General features: G+C 43.6%; 1 protein-coding gene across 1 annotated transcript in view; it reads right to left on the bottom strand.

Annotated features, from left to right (window-relative positions):
* Nucleotides 1-3,760: 3,760 nt before the first annotated feature.
* Nucleotides 3,761-23,674, bottom strand: part of LOC128703098 (glycoprotein-N-acetylgalactosamine 3-beta-galactosyltransferase 1-like) — a 536,922-nt gene continuing 517,008 nt past the window's right edge. The window contains exons 9-10 of the mRNA XM_070103460.1: nucleotides 11,463-11,627; nucleotides 3,761-4,002 (exon numbers count right to left, since the gene is read on the bottom strand). Of these exons, the coding sequence (XP_069959561.1) occupies nucleotides 3,901-4,002; nucleotides 11,463-11,627 (267 nt within the window). The 3' untranslated portion in view covers nucleotides 3,761-3,900. The remainder of the gene's footprint in view (nucleotides 4,003-11,462; nucleotides 11,628-23,674) is intronic.

Below are 23,674 nucleotides of genomic sequence, written 5' to 3' on the forward strand. Positions count from 1 at the left end.
AACCATTAGGGAGTTACGTCGCGCACCCCCATCCCCTCTCTGGCGGGCTGGGGCGAAACTAGTTCTTGGTGTCTGATTTGTTTCAATTTCTACTCCTGGTAGTATTGACCTTACCTAGTGTGGGTTGAAGTTTGGAGAGTCACTTCACCTCCACTCTTCTCCTAATCAGGTAAGGTGATCTACCAGGAGTATTACTGTTTATTTCTTTCTTTTTTTTGCTGGTTACCAGTAATGATTTTGGCATTTATCACTCTTTTTCCATTCTTAAATGTTATGTTATGACCATTGATAACCAGTTTATTTTTTCTTATTACCAGCTCTGTTCCTGGCGTGGTCATCCAGGGTAGACGCCAGATAAAGGAGCAAGACATTTGTTAATTGGACTTATTAACATTATTCGACTACTACCGGCCCTTACCTGTTCTACTTGTAGTGCTCCAACCAAGTGGTAGAGGAGATTCCAAAACATCGGACTGTTGCCATCTGCCCAGGATAACCTACATCTTTAACATCAGAGATCTGTCCAGGGCCTTACCTCCTCCTGCCCAGAGGCCATTTTTATATTTAAATTTTAAGTAAAATCCTTGTCATTATCCTTATTTTTCCTAGAATCGTTTTTTTTATATATATTTATTTTTCCATTAGTATTTTGTACAGATAGAAGGCGTTCCACTGACACTTATCACCCCACACAGCCTCCTTCACCCCACTCGAAATACGTGCCCCATCAAAAATCTTATTTTTCATTACCTGGATTTGTTCCTTAACATCGTCAGTCTCGTCCACTGGATAAATTCCAGACGCCTCTCCCTGCACATAATGCTGTAAAGAATCCTCCAGGTACCTCAGAAAACCATACCCCAAGCGAGAGGCCTCCTTGCCCCAATGCACATAAAAATCCTTAATTCGAGGCTTCACAACCTTATCCCATTGTTGCACTAAATCCCACCCTTCCCAGGAGTGTATTCCCATAGACGCCCATATTGTCTTATCATCTGCACTTTGTAGCAGTCACGTATTTAACTTCCAATATCCCTTAAAACGGTTTGGGAGACCACCCCAGTCAAGCTTCACAAGAACTCCGCGATGATCGGAGAAATAGACGTTTAACACGCACACATTGATTACGACCACCTGCCGAGACACATACACCCTATCTAAGCGTGCCGCATAGCCCCTACGCACGAAAGTATGCTCAATCCCCAAGTCACGTCTTCCACTTATATCCACCAACCCCAGCCCAGGCAACAAATCGCCCAAAATAAGCGAACAAAAACCCGCCCCCCCTCGGCTCAACGTCTTTACAGCGCACTGCACAGTACCAGTCACCACCGACCACTGTAATATCCGGCAGGGACCTCAAATATTTTTAATATTAACATCATGTTTGGCTGGCCCATATACTCCTACAAAACCAACCCTTCTATTACCCCAATGACTCTCACCACCCGACCCTTCCCCCCCGTTCCTCCCAATGTTTCATCACAAACGAGCTGGTGGCTTTTATCAACACAGCCACTTCACCTTTCAGACGTCTCGAGTGAGTCATATAAACATCATAACCATCTATCTCAAACAAACTTCCTACTTTATGATTATGTTCTTGCAAAAAACACACATCCACTGCAAAGCGATTCAACCACTCGCATACCTGCACATACTTTGAGAGTTTTCAAACCATTAACATTAATAGTTACACACCTAACTTTGCCAAAGGTGGCTTTCCTCTAGGGGCCACCACACCCTTTTTCTCTGTCAGCAAGCACCTAAGGCACCGCCCATACCTTTGACATTCTCCGTGATATTACCTGCTGTCCTAGATCCGTGCAACCCCCCACCCATGATTTCCGACCACGTCTTCTTCCCTGAACGTTGTCCAGGGGTCAAGACGTCGTCGGAGTCGGACGGGGTAGCCGCACGCTTCCTAGAAACAGCATCCTCAGCAATGTCAGTACCTGGGGTGTTCTTGTGAATGTCAGCCTAAACAGTATGAACTCTCGGACCCTCCAAATCTCGCACGTTAACTAACTGATCAACATCATCCAAACGTGCTCTCTTCTCACCTGAACATTTCAACAAAGGCATACACGGCACAGAATCATACTCCTGCGACGCTAAAAGGTCACTCAATGAAGATACAATATTGGCCTCCATGTCATCTGCCTTTCTTGCTAGCGGGATCTCACTTCCCACGTGTTCCACCTCATCATGGGAGACAGTCCCAGGTAGTCACACAAGATGACTCTACTAGCATGGCACGATCAACCTCAGCACTCCACGATGTCAGGTGCGGCAAGTCCTCGACGACTTCGTCTTCCGGAGTCTGACGGGGAACCTCGCCGACCGGACGATGATCACATCCCGAGGGCAGCTGGCACTGAACACATTGTGCCGCGATGTGATTCAAAGTGCTGCAGAGGCGGCAAGTTCGTCTCTGTCCTGGATACGTAACGTACACCTGGGAACGAAAATCCTCCAGGTGTATGTACGAAGGAATTGGTTTGTGTAGGGACATTTTCAAAGTGAAGGACCCCTCTTTTTAAGAACAGCACTGAGGCCGTCAGACCATCGACCCATAGTAACCTGGTGGATCTTCCCATAACGTTCAAAAGCGCCACGTATGTCGACTTCATTGGCCTGAAAAGGCACGTTTCGCACACGTACCCACGTATAGTATCGTGAAACGTCATGCAACTGAACAGTGACTGCTTGGGTGACTTGCTTGCTAACATCCTGGTACCGGTTGACAATCTGCTCATAGGTCTGAGTATCACAAAACTTGACAAAAATCCGGGAAAGTCCATTCAAGGCGACGCCACACAGGGATTCACGCTGGATGCCATATGTATCACGAATAATCGCTGGAACTAACACTTTAATCGATACGCTGGTGATTGTGCCCCGTATTAGTTCAATACAAACAGTATTAACTCTCCGGCGAAAACCAGTCGCCATTATTGTTGATGTATCAAAAGCTCCTCCACCAGGTGTCGGGACTGAACAGAAGCAGCTGACAAACGCATAACACAACGTCTGAGCAGAGAATGTATTAAAGAACTAACGCAAGGTCCTAGTATGAAGTACCATAAAACTAAAACTACACTGCATAATATGAGCCATAGTAAGCGGCGACAAACCTCGGCCGTATGACTTGCCTTGTTTCTGTACGAGTAAACTACAATTCTCCCCCCTCCCCCACCAATCGCCAATAGACTGTGGAATAAAGACATAAAACAACACTGGGTATTAAACTGGGAGACGTTTCACTCACTAGGGGCTATTTCCACTGAATTGAAATAGCCCCTTAGTGGGTGGAACGTCTCTTAGTAAAGTGTAAATGCTGCATTTTTCCCTATTCCACAAGGTCTGCGACAAGTGAATAATTTAACTTTGGTGTAGGAACTAAGTCAGCTGACGGAACTAAGAAAAATGAATTAAGTCAAGATTAATATTAAATTCACAAAATTTGCTCAACTCACATAAGTCACAAAACAATGTCAGGAGACGAAACTAAGTCAGGTGCTGGAACTTATTCATGAACTGGAACTAAATTATGTACAGGAAGTTATTGTAACAAGGTGCTGAAGCTGGGTGTTATATCATCATAAATGATCCTAGGTCATGATGAGAGGCGAAAACCTTTGCTATTTTACTCTTCTGATCTCATCTGAATAGACATTGTAAGTCCTGATATCTGTCATCCATTACATAAAAAACAGTGTAACACCAGTAGGTCTGCTATCCTCTTTCTCTCTCTCTCTCTCTCTCTCTCTCTCTCTCTCTCTCTCTCTCTCTCTCTCTCTCTCTCTCTCTCTCTCTCTCTCTCTCTCTCTCTCTCTCTCTCTCTTTCTCTCTTTCTCTCTCTCTTTCTCTCAGTCAGTTTTTAATACATTTCGAATTTTATTGCTTGACAATAGAAATTTTGTTCTCTTCCTCAGCTGTCAGTTGTTGTCTCTGCATAGTTTGTGCTACTGACGCCAAAATACCACGCTCCATCAGCATCTGAAATGTAATGGAATAACATTAATTATAAGATCTTCACCTAAGTCGGGGTGTAGCTCATTGGTAACGCCTTAGACTCAAGCAAAAGACTTGGGTTTTATCCTATGTGTGGCTTGAAGAAACATGGAACTTGTTTGTATATGCATGATACCCTTAAACAGAAAGATGGAAAGAGGGACTGAAACGTCGTCCTGGTACTGGGAGTTCCTGATTTAGTTGCCTCCAAAATCTGTTTATTCATTAGCAGTCGTTTTTCCTACTAAATCGAGTTTGTTGCCCTTGTTCACCTTGCAGTGATGAACAACAGGTGTTACTATGTCGGGTATGAGCTGGTATAAAATATCGGTAATTTTGAAATAAAACAGTATGATATCCTGAAACTGCACGTGGTTTTGTTTTCAAGCAACAGGGATCATAAACTTCTTATCCATAGTCATCTAGCAGCTCTGAAATCAATGCCATACACTTATTACCTTTAATCCTTTTCTGAACTGCAGGTGTCATACACCTTCCACCCCTATTCACCAAACTGTTCTGAACAACAGTTGTCAGAAACCTGTTACCCATGTTCTCCTAGCAGTTCTGAACTACAGGTGACATACCTGTAATCCCAGATCACCTAACTGTTCTGAAATAGTTATAAAACACTCAATTACCCCAGTTTTCCTAGCAATTCAGAACTGAAAGTGTCATACACAAGCTACCAAATGCAATAAGAAGGTATCTGTTTACCGACAACTAGAGGGAACACGAATGCCTTCACTAAGGACACTTTATTGAAGACTGAATGAAATTCAGATTCATGAGGAGTACGTGAGGAGACAGACGTCCACCGCTGACTACTATTATTACTACTACTGCTAGTACTTAGTATTAACAGTATTACCACCACCACTACTACGACTACTACGCTGTCCTCCCCATGTGCATAGCCTGTCTATTTTCATACTCAGGTAATCACCCAGGTGCTTAGGCTACTTCCTGAACGCCAAGAGTGAGTCCCGTGGCACCGAGGTTTGACAGATGAGAGCCCTCAGACACCAGAGATGCTACTGTGACTCTTGTTGCAGCTGTTCCATTGCTTCTCCCTACTAGCTCAGTGTGAGTGGAGAAGGTAAAAGACGAATTTGTTGTGTTTGAAATGACACCACTGCACACACCGGACTGCAAACACAACTTATACATAAGAGAACGTGCTGTGCCCTGAGCATAGGGTGTCTACGATGATTCTCAGAACTGTATTACTTGTGAAGAAGACACACCAGACCCTTGTCACAGGGCTGCCCCGGTTATATGGATGTAATGGTATTCCACTTGTACAGATTCCTATACTCTATTAGGAGCTAGTGACGGACTTCATTCTAAGTGAATATATTATCGTGCTCCTATATTATGCAGTCGACGCACACAGACGGAAGAAGACACTTATAGCTCATGCAGCCTTTGCTTATGACTTGGTCGGAAACGAAGAGGATACGACACGGCCGAGGAATCGGATGAGGAAATGTTGAGCACCAATCTGGAGACCACCGAGCCAGGAATGGATTAAGAAATGTACATCACAACCACTGAAATACAAGGTTATACCTGATTGTTAAAATATATGTTTAAGGTTTCTGAATGGATAAGGGTTAAAAAAATAATAATGAGGGCTTAGGACAATCGCAGATTCCCCAGCTTTCAGTAATTTTTGGTGAGATATCTGAGGGTGAATACTGGCAAGTTTGTTTGAAAAAAAAACAACAACATAAGACAATCCTTTGCCTGTGCTTCACGATGTGATGAGTACCTTAGCCTAAGGGACTGGCCACCTTCTGTCAAAGCGAGAGAATACTCTTTTAAAAGTTGCTACTCTATATCTTTTAATTTCTCACATATAATAATCTCCCTTACTCAACTGAAGAAGGCTGCTACGCAGGCTAAACGTTTCGACAATATATTTATCTTACTAATCACTGTAAGACATTCGTCGCTCTACCTCTATAGTGAGCGGACGTGCATTACACTGCCCTCTGCTGGCCGTTGAGACAAGCTGAGATTTTCTCAATATGGCAGAGCAAATACGAAGGCGCATCAACACTGTCTGCATACAGCTGGTGCGTGGGGCTGTGACGGCCCAAACAGCTTCTGTTATTCTACCAGCCATCATCAGGGAGACTTATGGTGTAGCTGATGAAGAACTTTATGGAGTGGCGCTTAATGGAGCCTATAAGGTCTTCGTTAAGCTAAGAACAACGAGTGTCTACGAGCAGTTAGTCAACAAATATCAAGACCGTTGTGTGGTTGTCAACCCGGCAGTCACAGTGAGGCTCATCGATGTTTCACGTTACTACATATGGGTTAAGGTACGAAAAGTGCCTTTTGAAGCTGATGAGACGGACTTACGACAGGTATTCGGCAGGTATGGGACTGTACATGTGGCGACCGTCGGAAAGTGGACGGAGGGCGCATATGCTGGCCTCCTTGAAGGTACCTTCTCGCTGAAAATGCCTTTGAAACATCCCATACCGTCGTATGTAGTGATGAATGAATTTCGTACCCAAGTGATGGTGTCCTATGCTGGGCAAAGCCGCACTTGTCGTCTTTGTGGCGAGTACGATCACGTTGCAGCACAATGTGTCCGCCAACAGTGGAAGGACGACGTAGGGTGGCCACCAATGGAGGAGACCGTCCAGGAGGTGACTGTTGTGCCTGAGTCGGGTGCACGTCCAAAGTCGTCGTTGTGGAGTGAAGAGGTGGAGCGAGAGGAGCTGATTGAGGAGTCTTGTATGACTCTACCTGGAGATCCTTCCTCCGTTGGCCCGGTCACGCTGGGCATGGAGGAGAGGATGGTCGCGGAGGAGAGAGAGGACGACACATTAGCGAATGTGCTGAAGGGATTATTGGACACACCGGAAGAGGTAGAAGAGGAGGGGATTGAATTATCCCTTGGGAATGTATCTTATGTTCGGTCCCAGGATGTGGAGGAGCTGGTTGAGAAACAGGCTGCTGGGATGGATGTCATCACTGCAGAGGCTGTGGTGCACAATGAAGGCCTTCTGGAGGTAGCTATGGAGGCAGTGGGAGGATCATGCAAACGGGCAGCGGCATTGTCAGACTCTGATGATGTCCTCACCCCGGCGCAGAGGCCTGGTAAGAAGGTGTGGGCAGAGGTGGCACGATGCGGCCCTAAGGGACCAAGGGGTCTGGTGGTAGACACTGGAAGACCTCCGGCGTCTGATCGTGTACATGGTGGTAAACACCGGCAGGCATCTAAAAGCGGATCAGTGCCGACAGGGCACAAGGTATAGCTGGCTTAAAGTGCGTTTCAGTAAATGTAAATTGGTTGCAAGACAGAGTGAAGTGCATGTGGTTTGTGGGTTTTCTACGAAGGTATGGAGTGGATGTGGCTTTTGTGCAAGAGCACAATTATAAAGCCGGGTGTGAGTTGGTACTGGATGGATTTCAGGTGTTTGTTGCACATTTACCTCAATTGAAAGGGGGGTTGCTATCCTTTTGCGAGAGACCAGCCCATTTGTTGTGTATCTTAGTGAGGTAGGGGAGGAAGGACGGGTCGTGTGAGTGGATGGGCTGTGGCTGGGGGAGAGGGTCGCGCTAGTGTGTGTCTATGGGCCAGCAAAGGGGGATGGTCGTGTCAAGACTGCCTTTGTGAGGGATGTGTTAGTGTACCACCTCCGGTCGCTTCCCCCCATGGCAGTTGTGGGGGTGACTGGAATTGTGTGGTGAGAAGGAAAGATGTGGGGCCTAGAGGGGAGGGGTTTCACTCTGTAGTGTTAGGAGATCTTTTGAGAGGGGCGGGGATGTGGGATGTAGCTACAGGTGAGGCGTGGGAGGTGCAGCACACGTTTGTACGACGAGGGTATGCTGCTCGTCTGGACCGTTTGTACGTAACACAGACTGCAAGGGTGGAAAGGGTGTGTGTGGTGGACATAGCATATTCAGATCATCGGGTGGTAATTGTTGAAGTAGGGTGGGACGGGTTGCCTAAGAGGCATAGGAGTTTTTGGAAATTGAATGTTCGGCTCCTTGAAGGTGGAGGGGGGAGGGAGGGGTTTGCGCGATTGTGGAGGGAGTTGTGGTTGGGAGGGGAAGCTGTTGGGGATGTGTTGGCATGGTGGGATGGAGTGGCAAAGGGGAGAATTAGGGCATATTATGTTAGACAGGGCAAGGGGAAGGCTCAGATGACTTTTCGGCTTATAAGATATTTAGAGGGGCGGTTGAGGGATTGTTATGGGAGAGGGGTGGGGGGTAGGGGCTATCCTGTGGAGGAAATAGAGGGGCTGAAGCAACGCATCAGGGAATTGCAGAATCAGAAGTTTGATGCAGTGCGGGTTAAGGGTGGGTTAGAGGAAGTTTTGTGGGGTGACAGGCCATCGGCGTGTGTTCTGCGGGGGCAGCGGAAATGTCAGGCAGCTACAGAGATGGAATGTTTGTTAGTGCAGGAGGAGGTTGGAGATTTTCGTGTGCGGCAGGTGCTTCGTACGACAGAAGGAATGGGTTGTTATGTGGATGAATGGTTTGGGACTTCTTTGAGGAGTGATGGAGTGCAGGGGAGGGGGCGTTAGAGCACTTGGGAGGGCATGTGGTCAATGTACTGAGCAGGGGGGACTGTATGGCGCTGGGTGGGGACATTGACGAAGGGCAGGTGTGACGGGCATTATCGGGAATGAGTAGAGGTAAATCCCTGGGAATCGACGGTCTGCCATGTGAGTTTTACTTACAAAATTGGGACATACTTAAGGAGTTCTTGGTGAGGTTGTTGAACGCGATGAAAAACAAAGATGAGCTGGGGGTTTTGCAAGCAACTGCGGTGGTAGTCTTGGTCCTGAAGGTGGCCAGTCCATGCACGGTGAAGGAGTATAGGGTTGTTTCTTTACTGTGTGCAGATTATAAGTTATTTTCTAAAATATTGGGGAATAGGTTGAAGTGTGTGATCAATAGGGTGGTGGCAGCGGGTCAGTATGGGGTGCCAGGAAGGACCATGTATGAGGGGCACGAGGTGATTCGGGAGTTTGTGGAGAGTGTGCAAGGAATGGAGGGGGGGGGGTTGGCCTTAGATTGGAGGGCCGCATATGATAGTATCGAGAGGGATGCGTTGTGGTGGATACTGAGGAGACAAGGGTTTGGGGATGAGATTGTGAGGTGGATACAAACGTTGTACCATAGAGAGGGTGTATGGGTGCAGGTGAATGGAAGGGTGGGGGAGTGGATCCCTATGGGTAGAGGTCTGCAGCAGGGATGTCCCAACTACTTTTTGCATGTTTGCAGGATCCGTTTTATAGAGCGGTGGAGGTATGTGTGAAGGGGGAGCGACAGGGGTGGGTGGGACCAGGTGTGCCGGGAATTGTTGGTTATGTAGATGACACAACGATTCTTGTGAGAGAGGGGGAAGGTTTAGGAGGGGTAGGGAGGATTGTGGACCTGTTTGGAGAGGCGACTGGTATGAGGGTGAATGTAGAGAAGTCTACGTTTATGGGGTTGGGGGATTGGGAGGGGAAGGTGGGGGGAGAGGGTAGTGGGAGGTGGGGAGTTGTGAATCGGGTTAAGATTTGTGGGATTGAGTATATGCAGGATGTACAGCAAGCTAGGATGGTTAATTCTGGGAGTGTCGTGGAAAGGGTGAATAGACGGTTGGATGGGTTGCGGCCGGGACATTTAACGCTTCATCAGAGGGTTATTGTAGTAAACATCTTACTATATAGTAAAATTTGGCATGTAGTCGCTATGTACCCTTTATTGCAATCAGATATTGCAGCATTACTGAGGAGAGTCTTTAAGTTTATTTGGGGGTCGGGATGTGATAGGTTACGGAGGGGGGTTGTAACTCTCCCAGTGCGCAGAGACGGGCTGGGGTTAATTAATTTAAAGAGTAGGATTATGAGTGTATATGTAAAGAGGGGGTTTCTCCGAGTGGGGGGTGTAAAGGTGGTGGGTTGCATCTTTTGTATGAGGATATCAGAAGATGGTGCGGAGGGAAGGATTTGCGTGTGTGCGAGGACATGTTGCGGGTGCTCTTGTATGTTAGGGATACAACACACATGAAGGTGGGGGTTCTTCGAGACAGGAGGATTCATGAGGAGGGCGTCTGTGGGGTTTGTGGGGGTGAGGATACAGCCTTTCATGCAGTCTATTTCTGTGAACGATTGAGGGATGTGTGGGAGTGGATGGGGAGAGTGGTACGATGGGTGGGAGGGGGGGATTTCGGTCTTGCGGGCTCTAAGTTTGGATGTGGGAGGGGTGGGAATCCCTGTGCAGCAGGCACTTGGTTACCTAATTGTGGATTTTGTGTATGTGTCGTGGGCAATGAGGGGTCAGGTGGAGGGGGATGCGTAAAAGAGTGTTGGCGGCAACCTTTTATCGTAAGCTGTGTCGGAATCGGGTTCTTTATGGGATAAGGTGGGAGAGAGATTTCCCTGGAAGCTACTGTGGTTTAACGGTGGGGGTTCTCTTCGGGATGTAGGAGGGGAGGGGGGTCAAGGGATGCGATGGGCTGGTCTCCCGGGGGGGGGGGGGCTAGTGTGTGAGAGTATGACTGGAACACCTCTTACATGTTAAAGAGACATGGTGTTTTATGGTGTGTAGGTTATGAGAGTATTGGGTATGAGGTTTGCCGTGTGTTGTAGCGTCAGTACATATTGTGCTTCTTTTATTATGGTAAAGCGGTATGCGTGTGGGGGGGAACAAGACAAACTTATGTTGTCACTATTGGTGATCATACTTTTTCATGCCACGTGTGGATGTGGAGCCCATGGGCTCGATATGAATGTTAGACGTTATTTCATTAATGTTAGGTGTAATCGAAGGTTTTAGTTTATGTATTTTTGGACGCATATTTTGGTCTTATTGATACAATTCTAGAGTAATTTCCTTGTTTTTCGAGTCGTGACGTGTTATTTTATTTTTGGTTTGTATGTATGATATGTGGTAGGTGTGGAAATTTTGTGATAAATACTTATACATGATGGTTTGTTTTCATTTCACTTTTAAATAATAGGTTATAAACCTGGCATTGTGTTGCTGTTAGGTGTAGTTTCTTGATGTAAGTTTTTGGCTAGATTACAAAAGGTTGTTGTAAAGTAGTAATGAATTAAAATTACAAGAACTGTTTGATTATAACATGTATATTGATGGGGTTTGTTTTCACTGTGATGGTCTAAAAGCAGGTTGTAGCGAGTGTTAAGACGTATTCTTTTTGTGTCGGATTTAGTATAGGAATTATTGTAACAGTAATGAGTTTCAGGTTTTGTGATTCCAGATGTTTTCTTTAATGTTTATTTATATATGTAATGCTGTATTGGTTTTAAATAAAATATATAAAAAAAATCACTGTAAGACTAAACTCACTTGTTGCGGGAGAGGGTGTCGGGTGAAGGATACTGAATGAACTCTGGGACATTATTTACCAGAGGTGTGCATACAGTCAGTATCTTAAGGAAGGTGTGTCTGCACTCATTACTTACCTGAGGAGGTACACTATCAGTGTCTGGTGGTAGTCGGGCAGGGACGGGCAACCACCGGCAAACACCCTGGGGCCTCAGGTGGTACAAGAGATACTCCAGTTGGTACATCATATACGTGTCGACGTAGTGAAAGGTCACAGCAGAGTCAGAGCAGCAGTTGAGTCCCTGAGGAATGATCAGCAGGATTACTAGACAAACTGGTAGTTTATTATTATTATTATTATTATTATTATTATTATTATTATTATTATTATTATTATGTTATTATTATTATTATTATTATTATTATTATTATTATTATTATTATTATTATTATTATTATTATAACTAAGCTCTAACATTAGTAGTACAGTATTGAATCTCGGAAGTGTTATGTTTATCAGGCAACAGAAAAGTGTCTCTTGATGCAGGTCTGTGTACGATGATCACCTGGTAAGATATGCAGCATATTTGAGCTTATTTGTGCCAATACTTGTGCTGAGGCATCCTTTTGCTTGGCGTATTAATAAATGCTCGCAGTATGGTATCCGCTGGTTTACCTGTGCTCTATACCTGATTTAAACCTACTGATGGCTTACAGCGTCGGATTATACATGTGGTTATGCACCCGCTAGCTTACGGCATGATATACGCATGTTTAAATATCTGCTAACTTACCAGTGAAAGGCATCCGCTGGCTTACCTGCATTGTATACCCATAGTTAAGTATTCGTTGGCTTTCAAGAGTATATATCAATTATGGAAAATATTTTCCATACTGAGCTTGATAATTATAAAGTTCGTTTGTAATTATATAAGTGGGTTTGGGTCTGTTATCCCTTAAGATAATTTAGGGATATTTCGCATTTTTTAACATAATTTATATATTTAAAAAGATAAAATTTAGAAAGATAATATTGAGAAAAGTAACAATTGCTTACATATTTCACGAGATGAAGATGGAAGAACAGAAACATGGTAGACATAATTCGAGTTACTCATGCAGTAATGCAATGAGTTTACGGAGAAATAACTTAACTCTTGTCAAAAAGTTGATACTAGAAAATCCAGTAAATATGACGTAGTTTTAATGCGAGCACAGGTGGCTGCCTGATGGCCTGTTCCACCTGGTCGTAACTTCGGCAGCGAAGAACTTAGCAGATAAAATAAGGCAAGGCTTCTGCTAACTCTCCTTTACTCGACTGAAGAAGCCTACTGTGTAGGCGAAACGTTTTGGAAAAAAATACCTAACTGTTACACATGTATCTTACATATCAAGCAAGGGTACATTTATTAATCCATGTATTCCTTCTCCAGTATTTACACTATGAACAATATTAATGATGAGAGAAGTCAGACTGAAGTCGCGCAAATCATAGCCATTCATAGCATTAGTGGCCACGACCAGTGTCTGTGAAAGCCTGGCACTCAGCAAGGGTTATTTGTGTAAGGTTAGTGACGTCACCTTGGCTGCAGTAGTCGGCTTCCACGTGATTGTCGGGTTAAACTGGACAATAAGCGTAGCAGTGGGACCCCAGAACTGCTTCACTCTGAATTGCCAGTTCATTGGTCGAGAGGTCATGACAAATGATTGTGTGACGAAAATCGAACGTATAAGGATAAGATAGACCCACTTAAGAGTAACTCTGGTCAGATCACTGACAGTGATAAGGACAAGTGTGAAATTTTCAATACCTACTTCCTCTCAGTTTTTAACCAGGAAAATATTAGCGAAATCCCTGAAATAAAAGATTATGTAGAACAGGACGATAATAAACTATGCACGATTGCGGTAACTAGCGACATGGTCCTCAGACAAATAGAGAAACTTAAACCTAACAAATCCCCAGGCCCAGATGAACTGTTTACAAGGGTGTTAAAGGAATGTAAAGAGGAACTTAGCATACCTTTGGCTAATCTTTTTAACATATCACTACAAACTTGCTTAGTGCCTAATAAGTGGGAAATGGCAAATATAATACCTATTTACAAGGCAGGTGACAGGTCCTTAGCTTCGAACTATAGACCAATAAGCCTTACCTCCATTGTGTAATCAATAATTGCCGAAGCAATTCGTAGCCATCTTGATAGGCATAAATTGGTTAATGAGTCTCAACACGGTTTTACAAAGGGGCGTTCCTGTCTTACGAATTTACTAACTTGTTTGAGGAGGTAGATCATGGTATTGAATATGTTACTGTGTATATGGACTTCAGTAAGGCTTTCGATAGAGTTCCACATCAGAGGCTATTGAGGAAACTTAAGGCACACGGAATAGGAGGAGAAATTTTTTCCTGGGTAGAGGCATGGCTGACAATAGGCAGCAGAGAGTTTGCATAAATGGGGAAAAATCTGAATGGGGGCACGTCACAAGCGGTGTTCCACAGGGGTCAGTGTTGGGCCCGTTGTTGCTCACAATTTACAAAAACGACAGGTGAGGGAATAAATAGCAACATGAGCAAATTCGCTGATGACACCAAAATAGGCCGTCCAATTCATTCTAATGAAGACACTTGAGCACTCCAGGATGATTTGAATAGACTGATGCAATGGTCGGAGAAGCAGCAGATGCAGTTTAATATTGGCAAATGCAAAGTTCTAAATTTTGTACAGGAAAATAACCATGCGACATATAAACTAAATAAAGTAGATCTTAAAACTACTGATTGCGATAAGGATTTAGGAGTTCTGATTAGGAGTAATCTAAAACCAAGACAACAGTGCATTAGTGTTTGCAATAAAGCGAACAGAATTCTTGGATTCATTCCTAGAAGTATAAATAATAGAAGTCATCAGGTTGTTCTTCAACTCTATATATCCTCGGTTAGGCCTCATTTAGACTATGCTGCTCAGTTCTGGTCACCGTATTACAGAATGGATATAAATGCTCTGGAAAACGTACAGAGGTGGATAACAAAGTTGATCCCATGTTTCAGAAATCTTCCCTATGAGAATAAGTACATGAGAACATAAGAAAGAAGAACACTGCAACAGGCCTACTGACCCATGCAGAGCATCTCCATGTCCCCCCCCCGGATTAGCCCAATGACCCACTCCCGCGGATTAGCCCAATGACCCCCCCGGATTGGCCCAATGACCCACCCAGTCTGGTCACCTCCACTCAAGGAAGGAGCACGGCACCAGACCCAGCAGCACAAGCTAGTCAGGTCCAAATCACACCCACCCACACCCACTCATGTATTTATCTAACTTATTTTTAAAACTACACAACGTTTTAGCCTCAATAACTGTAATCGGAGTTTGTTCCACTCATCCACAACTCTATTACCAAACCAGTGCTTTCCTATATCCTTCCTGAATCTGAATTTTTCCAACTTGAAATTATTGCTGCGAGTCTTGTCTTGGCTGGCAATTTTCAGCACGCTATTTACATCATCTTTATTTATTGCTGTTTTTCATTTATACACCTCGATCATATCATCCCTAATTCTGCGCCTTTCGAGAGAGTGCAGATTCAGGGCCTTCAGTCTATCCTCATAGGGACGATTTCTGATACATGGGATCAACTTTGTCATCCTCCTCCGTACGTTTTCCAGAGCATTTATGTAAAGTAAAAGGACACAAGTGCAACTAATGTGACATTTTATTGTGGCAACGTTACGCTCTCCAGGAGCTTTGTCAAGCTGATACAAACAATATATGGACACAGAGGGTATATAAAGGCTCTGAGTGAGGTGCAATACTAGTGAGGTACCATTTCGATGTTCACTAGTGGTAGTAGTAGTAGTAGTAGTGACAATATGGTAGAGCAATTAATTCGTACATGAGTAAAAGGATATAACAAACTTATAATTCTTCCCAACAGCCAGGTTGCACTGAACGTTTCTAAAGCACTTTCACAATAAAATGTCACATTAGTTGCACTTGTGTCCTTTTACTTTACATATTGTCGGTAATTCTACCAACATTATTACAGAGCATTTATATCCATTCTGTAATACGGAGACCAGAACTGAGCAGCATAGTCTAAATGAGGCCTAACCAAGGATGTATAGAGTAGAAGAACAACCTGATGGCTTCTATTATTTGCACTTCTAGATATGAAGCCAAGAATTCTGTTAGCTTTATTGCAAACACTAATACACTGTTGTCTTGGTTTTAGATTACTGCTAACCAGAACTCCTAAATCATTTTCGCAATCAGTAGTATTAAGATCTACATTATTTAGTTTATATATGGCATGGTTATTTACCTGTCCAATATTTAGAAATTTGCATTTGTCAATATTAAACTGTATCTGCCACTTCTCGGACCATTGCATCAGTCAATTCAAATCATCCTGCAGTGCTCTAGTGTCCTCATTAGAATGAATTGGACGGCCTATTTTGGAGTCATCAGCAAATTTGCTTATGTCGCTATTTATTCCCTCATCTATGTCGTTTAAGTAAATTGTGAACAACAACGGGCCTAAGACTAACCCATGAGGAACACCGCTTGTGAGTGCCCCCATTCAGATTTTTCCCCATTTATGCAAACTCTCTGCTGCCTATTTGTCAGCCATGCCTCTACCCAGGAAAAAATTTCTCCTCCTATTCCGTGTGCCTTAAGTTTCCAAAATAGCCTTTGGTGTAGAACTCTATCGAAAGCCATACTGAAGTCCATATACACAATATCATATTCATTACCATGATCTACCTCCTCAAACACCTTAGTGAAAAAAGTTAGCAAATTCGTAAGACAGGAACGCCCCTTTGTAAAACCGTGTTGAAATTCATTAATGAATCTGTGCCTATCAAGATGTCTACGAATTGCTTCGGCAATTATTGATTCCATAAATTTTCCCACTATGGAGGTAAGGCTTATTTGTCTATAGTCCGAAGCCAAGGACCTGTCACATGCCTTGTAAAAAGGTATTACATTTGCCATTTTCCACTTATGAGTCTCTATGCCAGTTTGTAGTGATATGTTAAAAAGATCAGCGAAAGGTATGCTAAATTTCTTTTTATATTCCTTTAATACCGTTGCAAACAGTTCATCAGGACATGGGGATTTGTTAGGTTTTAGTTCCTCTTGGTCAGTGGTGACGTGTTCTTAGCTCTGTGAAGACCTGTTTGTGTGCTCTCTGTGAATCTGAACCAGGATGCCCTCTCCTGAGCAACTTTACCAGCAGCTGAAAGAGGAGCTTAGGGTTGCTAACCTGGAGATACGGCGATTAACGGAGGAGAACAAGAGGATTCGTAGTAATCCTCCTGTTGTGAGTCCCCAGGTTAAGAGGGGAACTGGGTCAGTGGCCGGGCAACATGGAACCATGCTGATGATCAAGAAGACTGTTGGAGAGGCAGAAACAACGAGAAACCAGAAGACTACTGTGGAAACTTCCAACCCATTTTCGGTGCTACCTGACGAATGTGGGTGTTCTACTGGGGATGCCACAACGAGCACCAAGGAAGCATTGGCAAACGTGAGTGAGACATCCCTAGAAACCCAAACGAAGACCATCGAGAACGTCTTGACGAATTCCACAAGTGAAGGTGTAGTGCTACCTAACGAATGTGAGTCGACTACTGGGAACATCACGACGGACGTCGCCAAGGAAGGTAAAAACATTGTTGTTGGGGATAGCCAGATTAGGTACACGGATAGGGCATTCTGCTTGAAGGATAAGAGTAGGAGGCAGCGAGTGTGTTTTCCTGGGGCTGGGATGAAGGATATTGTTAGCCATCTGGATGACATTATTAGAGGTAATGGGAGCAATCCTAATATTTGTCTCAGTGCTGGAGGCGACGATGTTGGCAGACGTAGAAGTGAGGACCTGATTAGCAGGTATAGGTCAGCAATAGAGATAATTAGGAGGAAGGGTGGGAACCCTGTCATATGAGGTATTTTGCCAAGGAGAGGAGTTGGAAATGAATGGTTGTCCAGGGCAATTGGTGTCAATTGCTGGCTGGACAAATACTGTAAGGAAAATGCGGTAACATTCATTGACAACTGGGACTTCTTCTGTGGCAGAAATGACATGTATGCCAGGGATGGGGTTCACTTATCTAGGTTTGGGGTGGGAGCACTGGCCAATGCAGTGGAGGGAGCTGTTAGGACTTTAAACTAGGAATAGTTAGTGGTATGGGTTTGGGCAGAAAAACAGTGAAGTCCCAGTGTAGTAATATGAGTACTAGGAGAACTAGTAATAGCCAAAACGAGGTGGATATTTGAAAGACAGTGACACTAGGTGACAAGGACAGTAATAGGTTTAGTGGAATAACAGAGGGGAGCAGGAAGGGTAAAGAGAAAGGAGGGTCCTTAAATATATATTACACAAATAGTCGTAGTGCTAGGAATAAGATGGACGAGGTGAGACTAGTTGCTAGTGCAGGTAACATTCATGTATTTCCCTTAACTGAGACTTAGTTCAATACGAAAAATCGGGACATGCCTGCTGAATGTCGCATATAAGGTTTTAAACTGTTCCAAGTAGACAAATATCGGGAAGGGGGGTGAGATGGCACTGTATGTCCAAGATCACTTGAACTGTTGCATAAATACGGGTATTAAGTCTGAAGTAACACATACAGAGTCTGGATAGAATTTTCAGAGGGACATGAAAAATTGATTTTAAGTGTGACATACCGTCCCCCAAACTTAGATAGGGACCAAGGGAGACTACTATGGGAGGAAATTGTTAAGGCCTCAACACACGATAATGTAGTAAATCTAGGAGACTTTAACTTTAGTCATATTGAATGAAATTTCTTGACTTGGAATTTAGAATCAAATGACTTCTTAGAAGTAGTTCAGGATTGTTTTTTGAAGCAGTTTGTGACAGAGCCTACAAGGGGAAATAAACTGCTTTACTTGGTTTTGGCAAACCCTTGTTAATAATTTAGAAATTACAGAGGAACTCAGCACAAGCAATCACAAATCAATTACATTTAGCATTGAATGGAAGTATGATAGTAGGGGTAATTCAGGTGAGGCCTTACTAATGATGTATAAAGCTGCAGTATAACCTCTGAACTTCTGTTGCTTACACTTCTTGATACAAATCCCAATAACCTGTTTGCCTTATAACGTACACTTAGACATTGCTGTCTTGGCTTAAGGTTACAGCTTACCATAACCCCCAAGTCCTTTTTGCAATCTGTATAGCTAAGTTCTACATTATTTAACTTTTAAGTGCTAGGGTTATGGACACTCCCGAGCTTCAGAACCTTGCATTTATCTACATTGAACTGCATCTGCCACTTTGCTGACCAGGTATTGAGTTTTTCTAAATCCTCCTGAAGTTCTCTGATATCTACGTTTGAATCAATTATCCTACCTATCTTTGTGTCATTGGCGAATTTGCTCATAACACTAGTTACAGATCCCCACTCGGATTTAACCCTATTTATGGGGGCTCTCTGCTTCCTGTCTGTGAGCCATGACTCGATCCACGAATGCACATTTCCCCCAATGCCATGAGCTGTCACTTTCTTTAACAGTCTTTGGTGTGGAACTCTATCAAAAGCCTTACTAAAATCTAAGTAAATAATATCAAATACTTTATCGTGATCAACAGTCTCAAAAAGCAGGAACGGCCCCTCGTGAATCCATGCGGAGTATCATTAATAAAGCTATGCTTATCGAGATGGCTTTTTATAATCTCAGCTATAATTGACTCTAGTAATTTGCCTATAATTGAGGTCAGGCTTATTGGGAGTTAATTTGACGGTAAGGACTTGTCCCCTACTTTAAAAATGGGAAATATATTAGCCATCTTCCACATATCAGACACTACACCTGTTTGAAGAGATAAATTAAAAATATTAGTTAATGGTTCACAGAGTTCCATTTTGCATTCCTTAAGAATCCTTGAAAAAAGCTCATCAGAACCCGGCTACTTATTTTGTTTCAGTCGGTCTGTTTGTTTCATAACTATTTCACTATAAAAATTAATTACTGGAATATTGTTAGTGTCTTCCTGTGTAAAAAAGCGAAAGAAAATAATTATTTAAAATCGAGCTCATTTCATTCTCTTGGTCAGTAAGATGACCAGAGTTATTTTTAAGGGGACCTATCTTATCTCTAACTATCGTTCTATAGACCTGGAAAAAACTTTTTGGGTTACTTTTCTAATCCCTAGCAACTTTAATTTCATAGTCCCTTTTAGCTTTTCTTATCCCCTTTTTAACGTCCTTCTTAATGTCAATATGCTGATTCATAAGATGACTCTCACCTCTTTTGATACGCCTATAAATTCCTTTCTTATGCACTAGTAGATATTTCAGCCTATTATTCATCCATTTTGGGTCATTTCTATTTGATCTAATTTCTTTTCCCATTCGGTGGCCTGGTGGCTAAAGCTCCCGCTTCACACACGGAGGGCCCGGGTTCGATTCCCGGTGGGTGGAAACATTTCGACACGTTTCCTTACACCTGTTGTCCTGTTCACCTAGCAGCAAATAGGTACCTGGGTGTTAGTCGACTGGTGTGGGTCGCATCCTGGGGGACAAGATTAAGGACCCCAATGGAAATAAGTTAGACAGTCCTCGATGACGCACTGACTTTCTTGGGTTATCCTGGGTGGCTAACCCTCCGGGGTTAAAAATCCGAACGAAATCTTATCTTATCTTATCTTATCTTATCCCTACACGCCATCTGGTGGTGACTGCTTGACTTAGGCACCAACATGGCGGATCGTATCAGTCGGAGAGTGAATACTGTCTGTATTGAATTGGTTCAAGGAACATTAAGCAGTGCAACAATGCATGTACTGTTACCGGCCATAATGAGGGACGTCTACGGGATACCGAACGATGAATTGTGCTGTGTAGCCCTTAATGGAATGTCAAGGGTTTTCGTGAAGTTTACAAGAGCCGGCTTTTACGCTAGGATTGTGGATGAATTTCAGGAAAGGCGGATGAGCGTGAATTCAACAGTAGAGGTGTGTCTACATGATGTCTCGAAATATTACACATGGGTAAAGGTACGTAATGTACCCTTTGAGGCAACGTCGTATCGAATTCAGGAAGCCTTCAGCAGTTATGGAACTGTTCGTACGGCTAGTATGGGGGTGTGGAGGGACGGTCCATATGCAGGGCTGCCCGAGGGGTCCTACACCCTGAAGATGTCATTACGGCGGCCAATACCCTCGTATGTTACGCTGACAGGCTATAGGACCCAAGTATTCGTACACTATGCGGGGCAGAGGAAAACTTGCCGATTGTGTGATTCTTACGAGCATATGGCTGCGCAGTGTACTTGAAGGCAAGCCCCTAAGATGGCGACATCGTGGATAGTGGATCAACAACCGTGTACCGTGGATGTGAAGTTGGAGGTTGCAGTTGGCCAGAAGACGAATCTCTGGAGAGAGGAGGTGGACAAGATGGAAGAGGTGTTGGGGACGTGTGTTACCCTCCTGGAGGTGACAGGGGAGAGCTCCCAGACGCCTGAGGGTAGGGTGGACGTGGAAGAGTCTACCCAAGAGAGGATGTTGGAAGCAGTGCTGCAGGAGTTCTTGGTGAGCCACGCTTCTCAACATATGGTCCACCTGCGGAGAGGCAAACTACTCATGGTGCATCTCGACAACAGTATCCGGAGAGACACCAGCCAGAACGACACCATTTGCAACGTCAACAGGGGGTAAAGGGCAAGCCTGTCGTCTGCTTCAGGTGCAATAAAGTAGGTCATATCAGTCCCAACTGCCCCCATAAACCCCAACCCATTGGGAAAATCTCTAATATCCCTAGTAACATGTCTCCTAGAGAAGTAGAAAAAGGTATGGCCCCTTATTATTGCAAAAGTCTTATTTCCCTTCAGGAAAACTCAGAAACAACTAAAGTAAAGACCTTTAGAGATACTGGAGCATATTGATCACTTGTAAGAGAGGGAATATTACCCCTTTCAGAGAATACTTCTTTGAATTCCTCTGTTTTATTGGAAGCATTTGGAGGAGCTATATATTCTGTTCCTTTGCATAAAATTTATGTACAGTGCAAATATTACACTGGGTACTTGACTGTAGGTGTCTCAAAAGGATTCCCCATGAAAGATGCAATGTTATTACTGGGTAATAACATTACTACTGTTAGTTCGTGTCCTGAACCTATAATGATTAATTCTTCTCCGGTGTTGGCCATAACTCGGGGAACATCCCAAGGGTTGTCTGGAGAGAATGTTGACCTATCCATGGACGACTCCGATCTCGGAATTGCCACGTTGTTTTATGAGGCACACCGGCCGGAGCCTCGTAAATCAAGTGAACAGACCCCAATCAAGCCTTCCTATTCCCAGGTTGCAGGATTGCCAGATGTCTCTGTTTCCATGCCCGAGGGACTGTCCTTCCGGGAGGAACAACGAAAGGACCCTTCTTTAAAATTCGCTTTTGAGGCAGCCATGGGTAAATCCTCTTTGGGTCATCCAGTCAAGTATGAAGTTAAAAACGATTATTTGATCTGCACTGAGACTGGTAAGGAGATAGAGGGCCGGCAATTGTATGACAGGTTAGTGGTTCCAACAAAGTATAGACCTCAAATATTAAATATAGCTCATAATACGTCATTAGGAGGTCACTTAGGAATTACAAAAACCTTGTATAGAATCACAAAAGAATTTTATTGGCCAAAATTAAAGAAAGATGTGAAGAATCATATTAGGTGTTGCCGAGAATGTCAGCAAGTTGGAAAACCTGGACATTCCATTAAACCTGCACCTCTCCAACCTATACCTGCTGATGGAGAACCTTTTGCAGATTTAATTATAGATTGTGTAGGCCCACTACCTAGGTCAAAGTCTGGAAATCAATATTTATTTTCGATTATGGATAAAGTAACCAGATACCCTGAAGCAATTCCCATGCGTAGTATTAATACTAAAGCTATTCTCAAAGCTTTAACAAAATTCATTTCTTGTTTTGGCATTCCTAAAACTATTCAAAGTGATCAAGGTACTAACTTTACTGCCAAAGCATTTAGGGAAGTTTTAACTAGATTAGGGATAATCCACAACTTATCCACTGCCTATCATCCTCAGTCCCAAGGCGCCTTGGAAAGATTCCATCAGACATTAAAAACAATGATGAGAAGTTTTTGCATGCACTTTCCTACAGACTGGGATGAATCACTACCTTTGTTGCTGTTCTCAGTACGAGAGACTGTGCAAGAGTCTACAGGGTATAGTCCGTTTGAGCTGATCTTTGGGCACAATGCAAGAGGTCCCGGGTTCAGCTCCCAGACAGGCCCCCAAATGGCCTGTTACCCCGGGTGTAATGGGAGCAAATAAACACAGTAGAAAAAGTTTAGACTTATATTATCCTTCACCAATTTAGAACAGCAATATGTACACTATGTACAGTGATAAGTATAGTGCACTCCACGGTAAGCAAAGCAGAAACAGAAGCCACAAGATAGAAGACCGTGCTTCAACCAGCTCTAGAATGGGAATGACAAGGGCAGACAGGAGAGCGGTACCCACATAACCTCTGTGATTGCCAAAACCATCTTCTTATTGGCTAGAACCTGGTCACTAGTTGAACGACGGGGCCCCATCATCAACTCTTAGCAACCTGGTTCGCTGGTTGGGGGAGATAGCCTGTAAATGAGGGTGTGTACATGCGCCGAATAAAGGTTACGTACTCTTTGCATGCCACAGTAGGCAAATTACTAGAGTCAATTATAGCTGAGATTATAAGAAGACATCTCGATAAGCATAGCTTGATTAATGATACTCAGCATGGATTCACAAGAGGCTGGTCTTGTCTAACTAATTTATTAACTTTCTTCAGTAAAGCTTTTGAGGCTGTTGACCACGATAAAGAATTTGATATTATTTATTTAGATTTTAGTAAGGCTTTTGATAGAGTACCGCACCATAGACTGTTAAAGAAAGTGGCAGCTCATGGCACTGGGGGAAAAGTGCTCTCGTGGATCGAGTCATGGCTCACTGACAGGAAGCAGAGAGTGTCCATAAATGGGGTTAAATCAGAGTGGGGATCTGTAACAAGTGGCGTTCCACAGGGATCAGTCTTGGGCCCGTTGTTGTTTATAATATACATCAATGATCTTGATGAGGGAATTACTAGTGATATGAGCAAATTCGCCAATGACACAAAGATAGGTAGGATAATTGATTCAAACGTAGATGTTATCGAACTTCAGGAGGATTTAAACAAACTCTATTCTTGTTCAGAAAACTGGCAGATGCAGTTCATTGTAGATAAATGCAAGGTTCTGAAGCTCGGAAGTGCCCATAACCCTAGTACTTACAAGTTAAATGGTGTAGAAATTAGCCATACAGAT

This window comes from Cherax quadricarinatus, chromosome 85, assembly GCF_038502225.1.
Source record: "Cherax quadricarinatus isolate ZL_2023a chromosome 85, ASM3850222v1, whole genome shotgun sequence".
NCBI classification, from domain to species: domain Eukaryota; kingdom Metazoa; phylum Arthropoda; class Malacostraca; order Decapoda; family Parastacidae; genus Cherax; species Cherax quadricarinatus.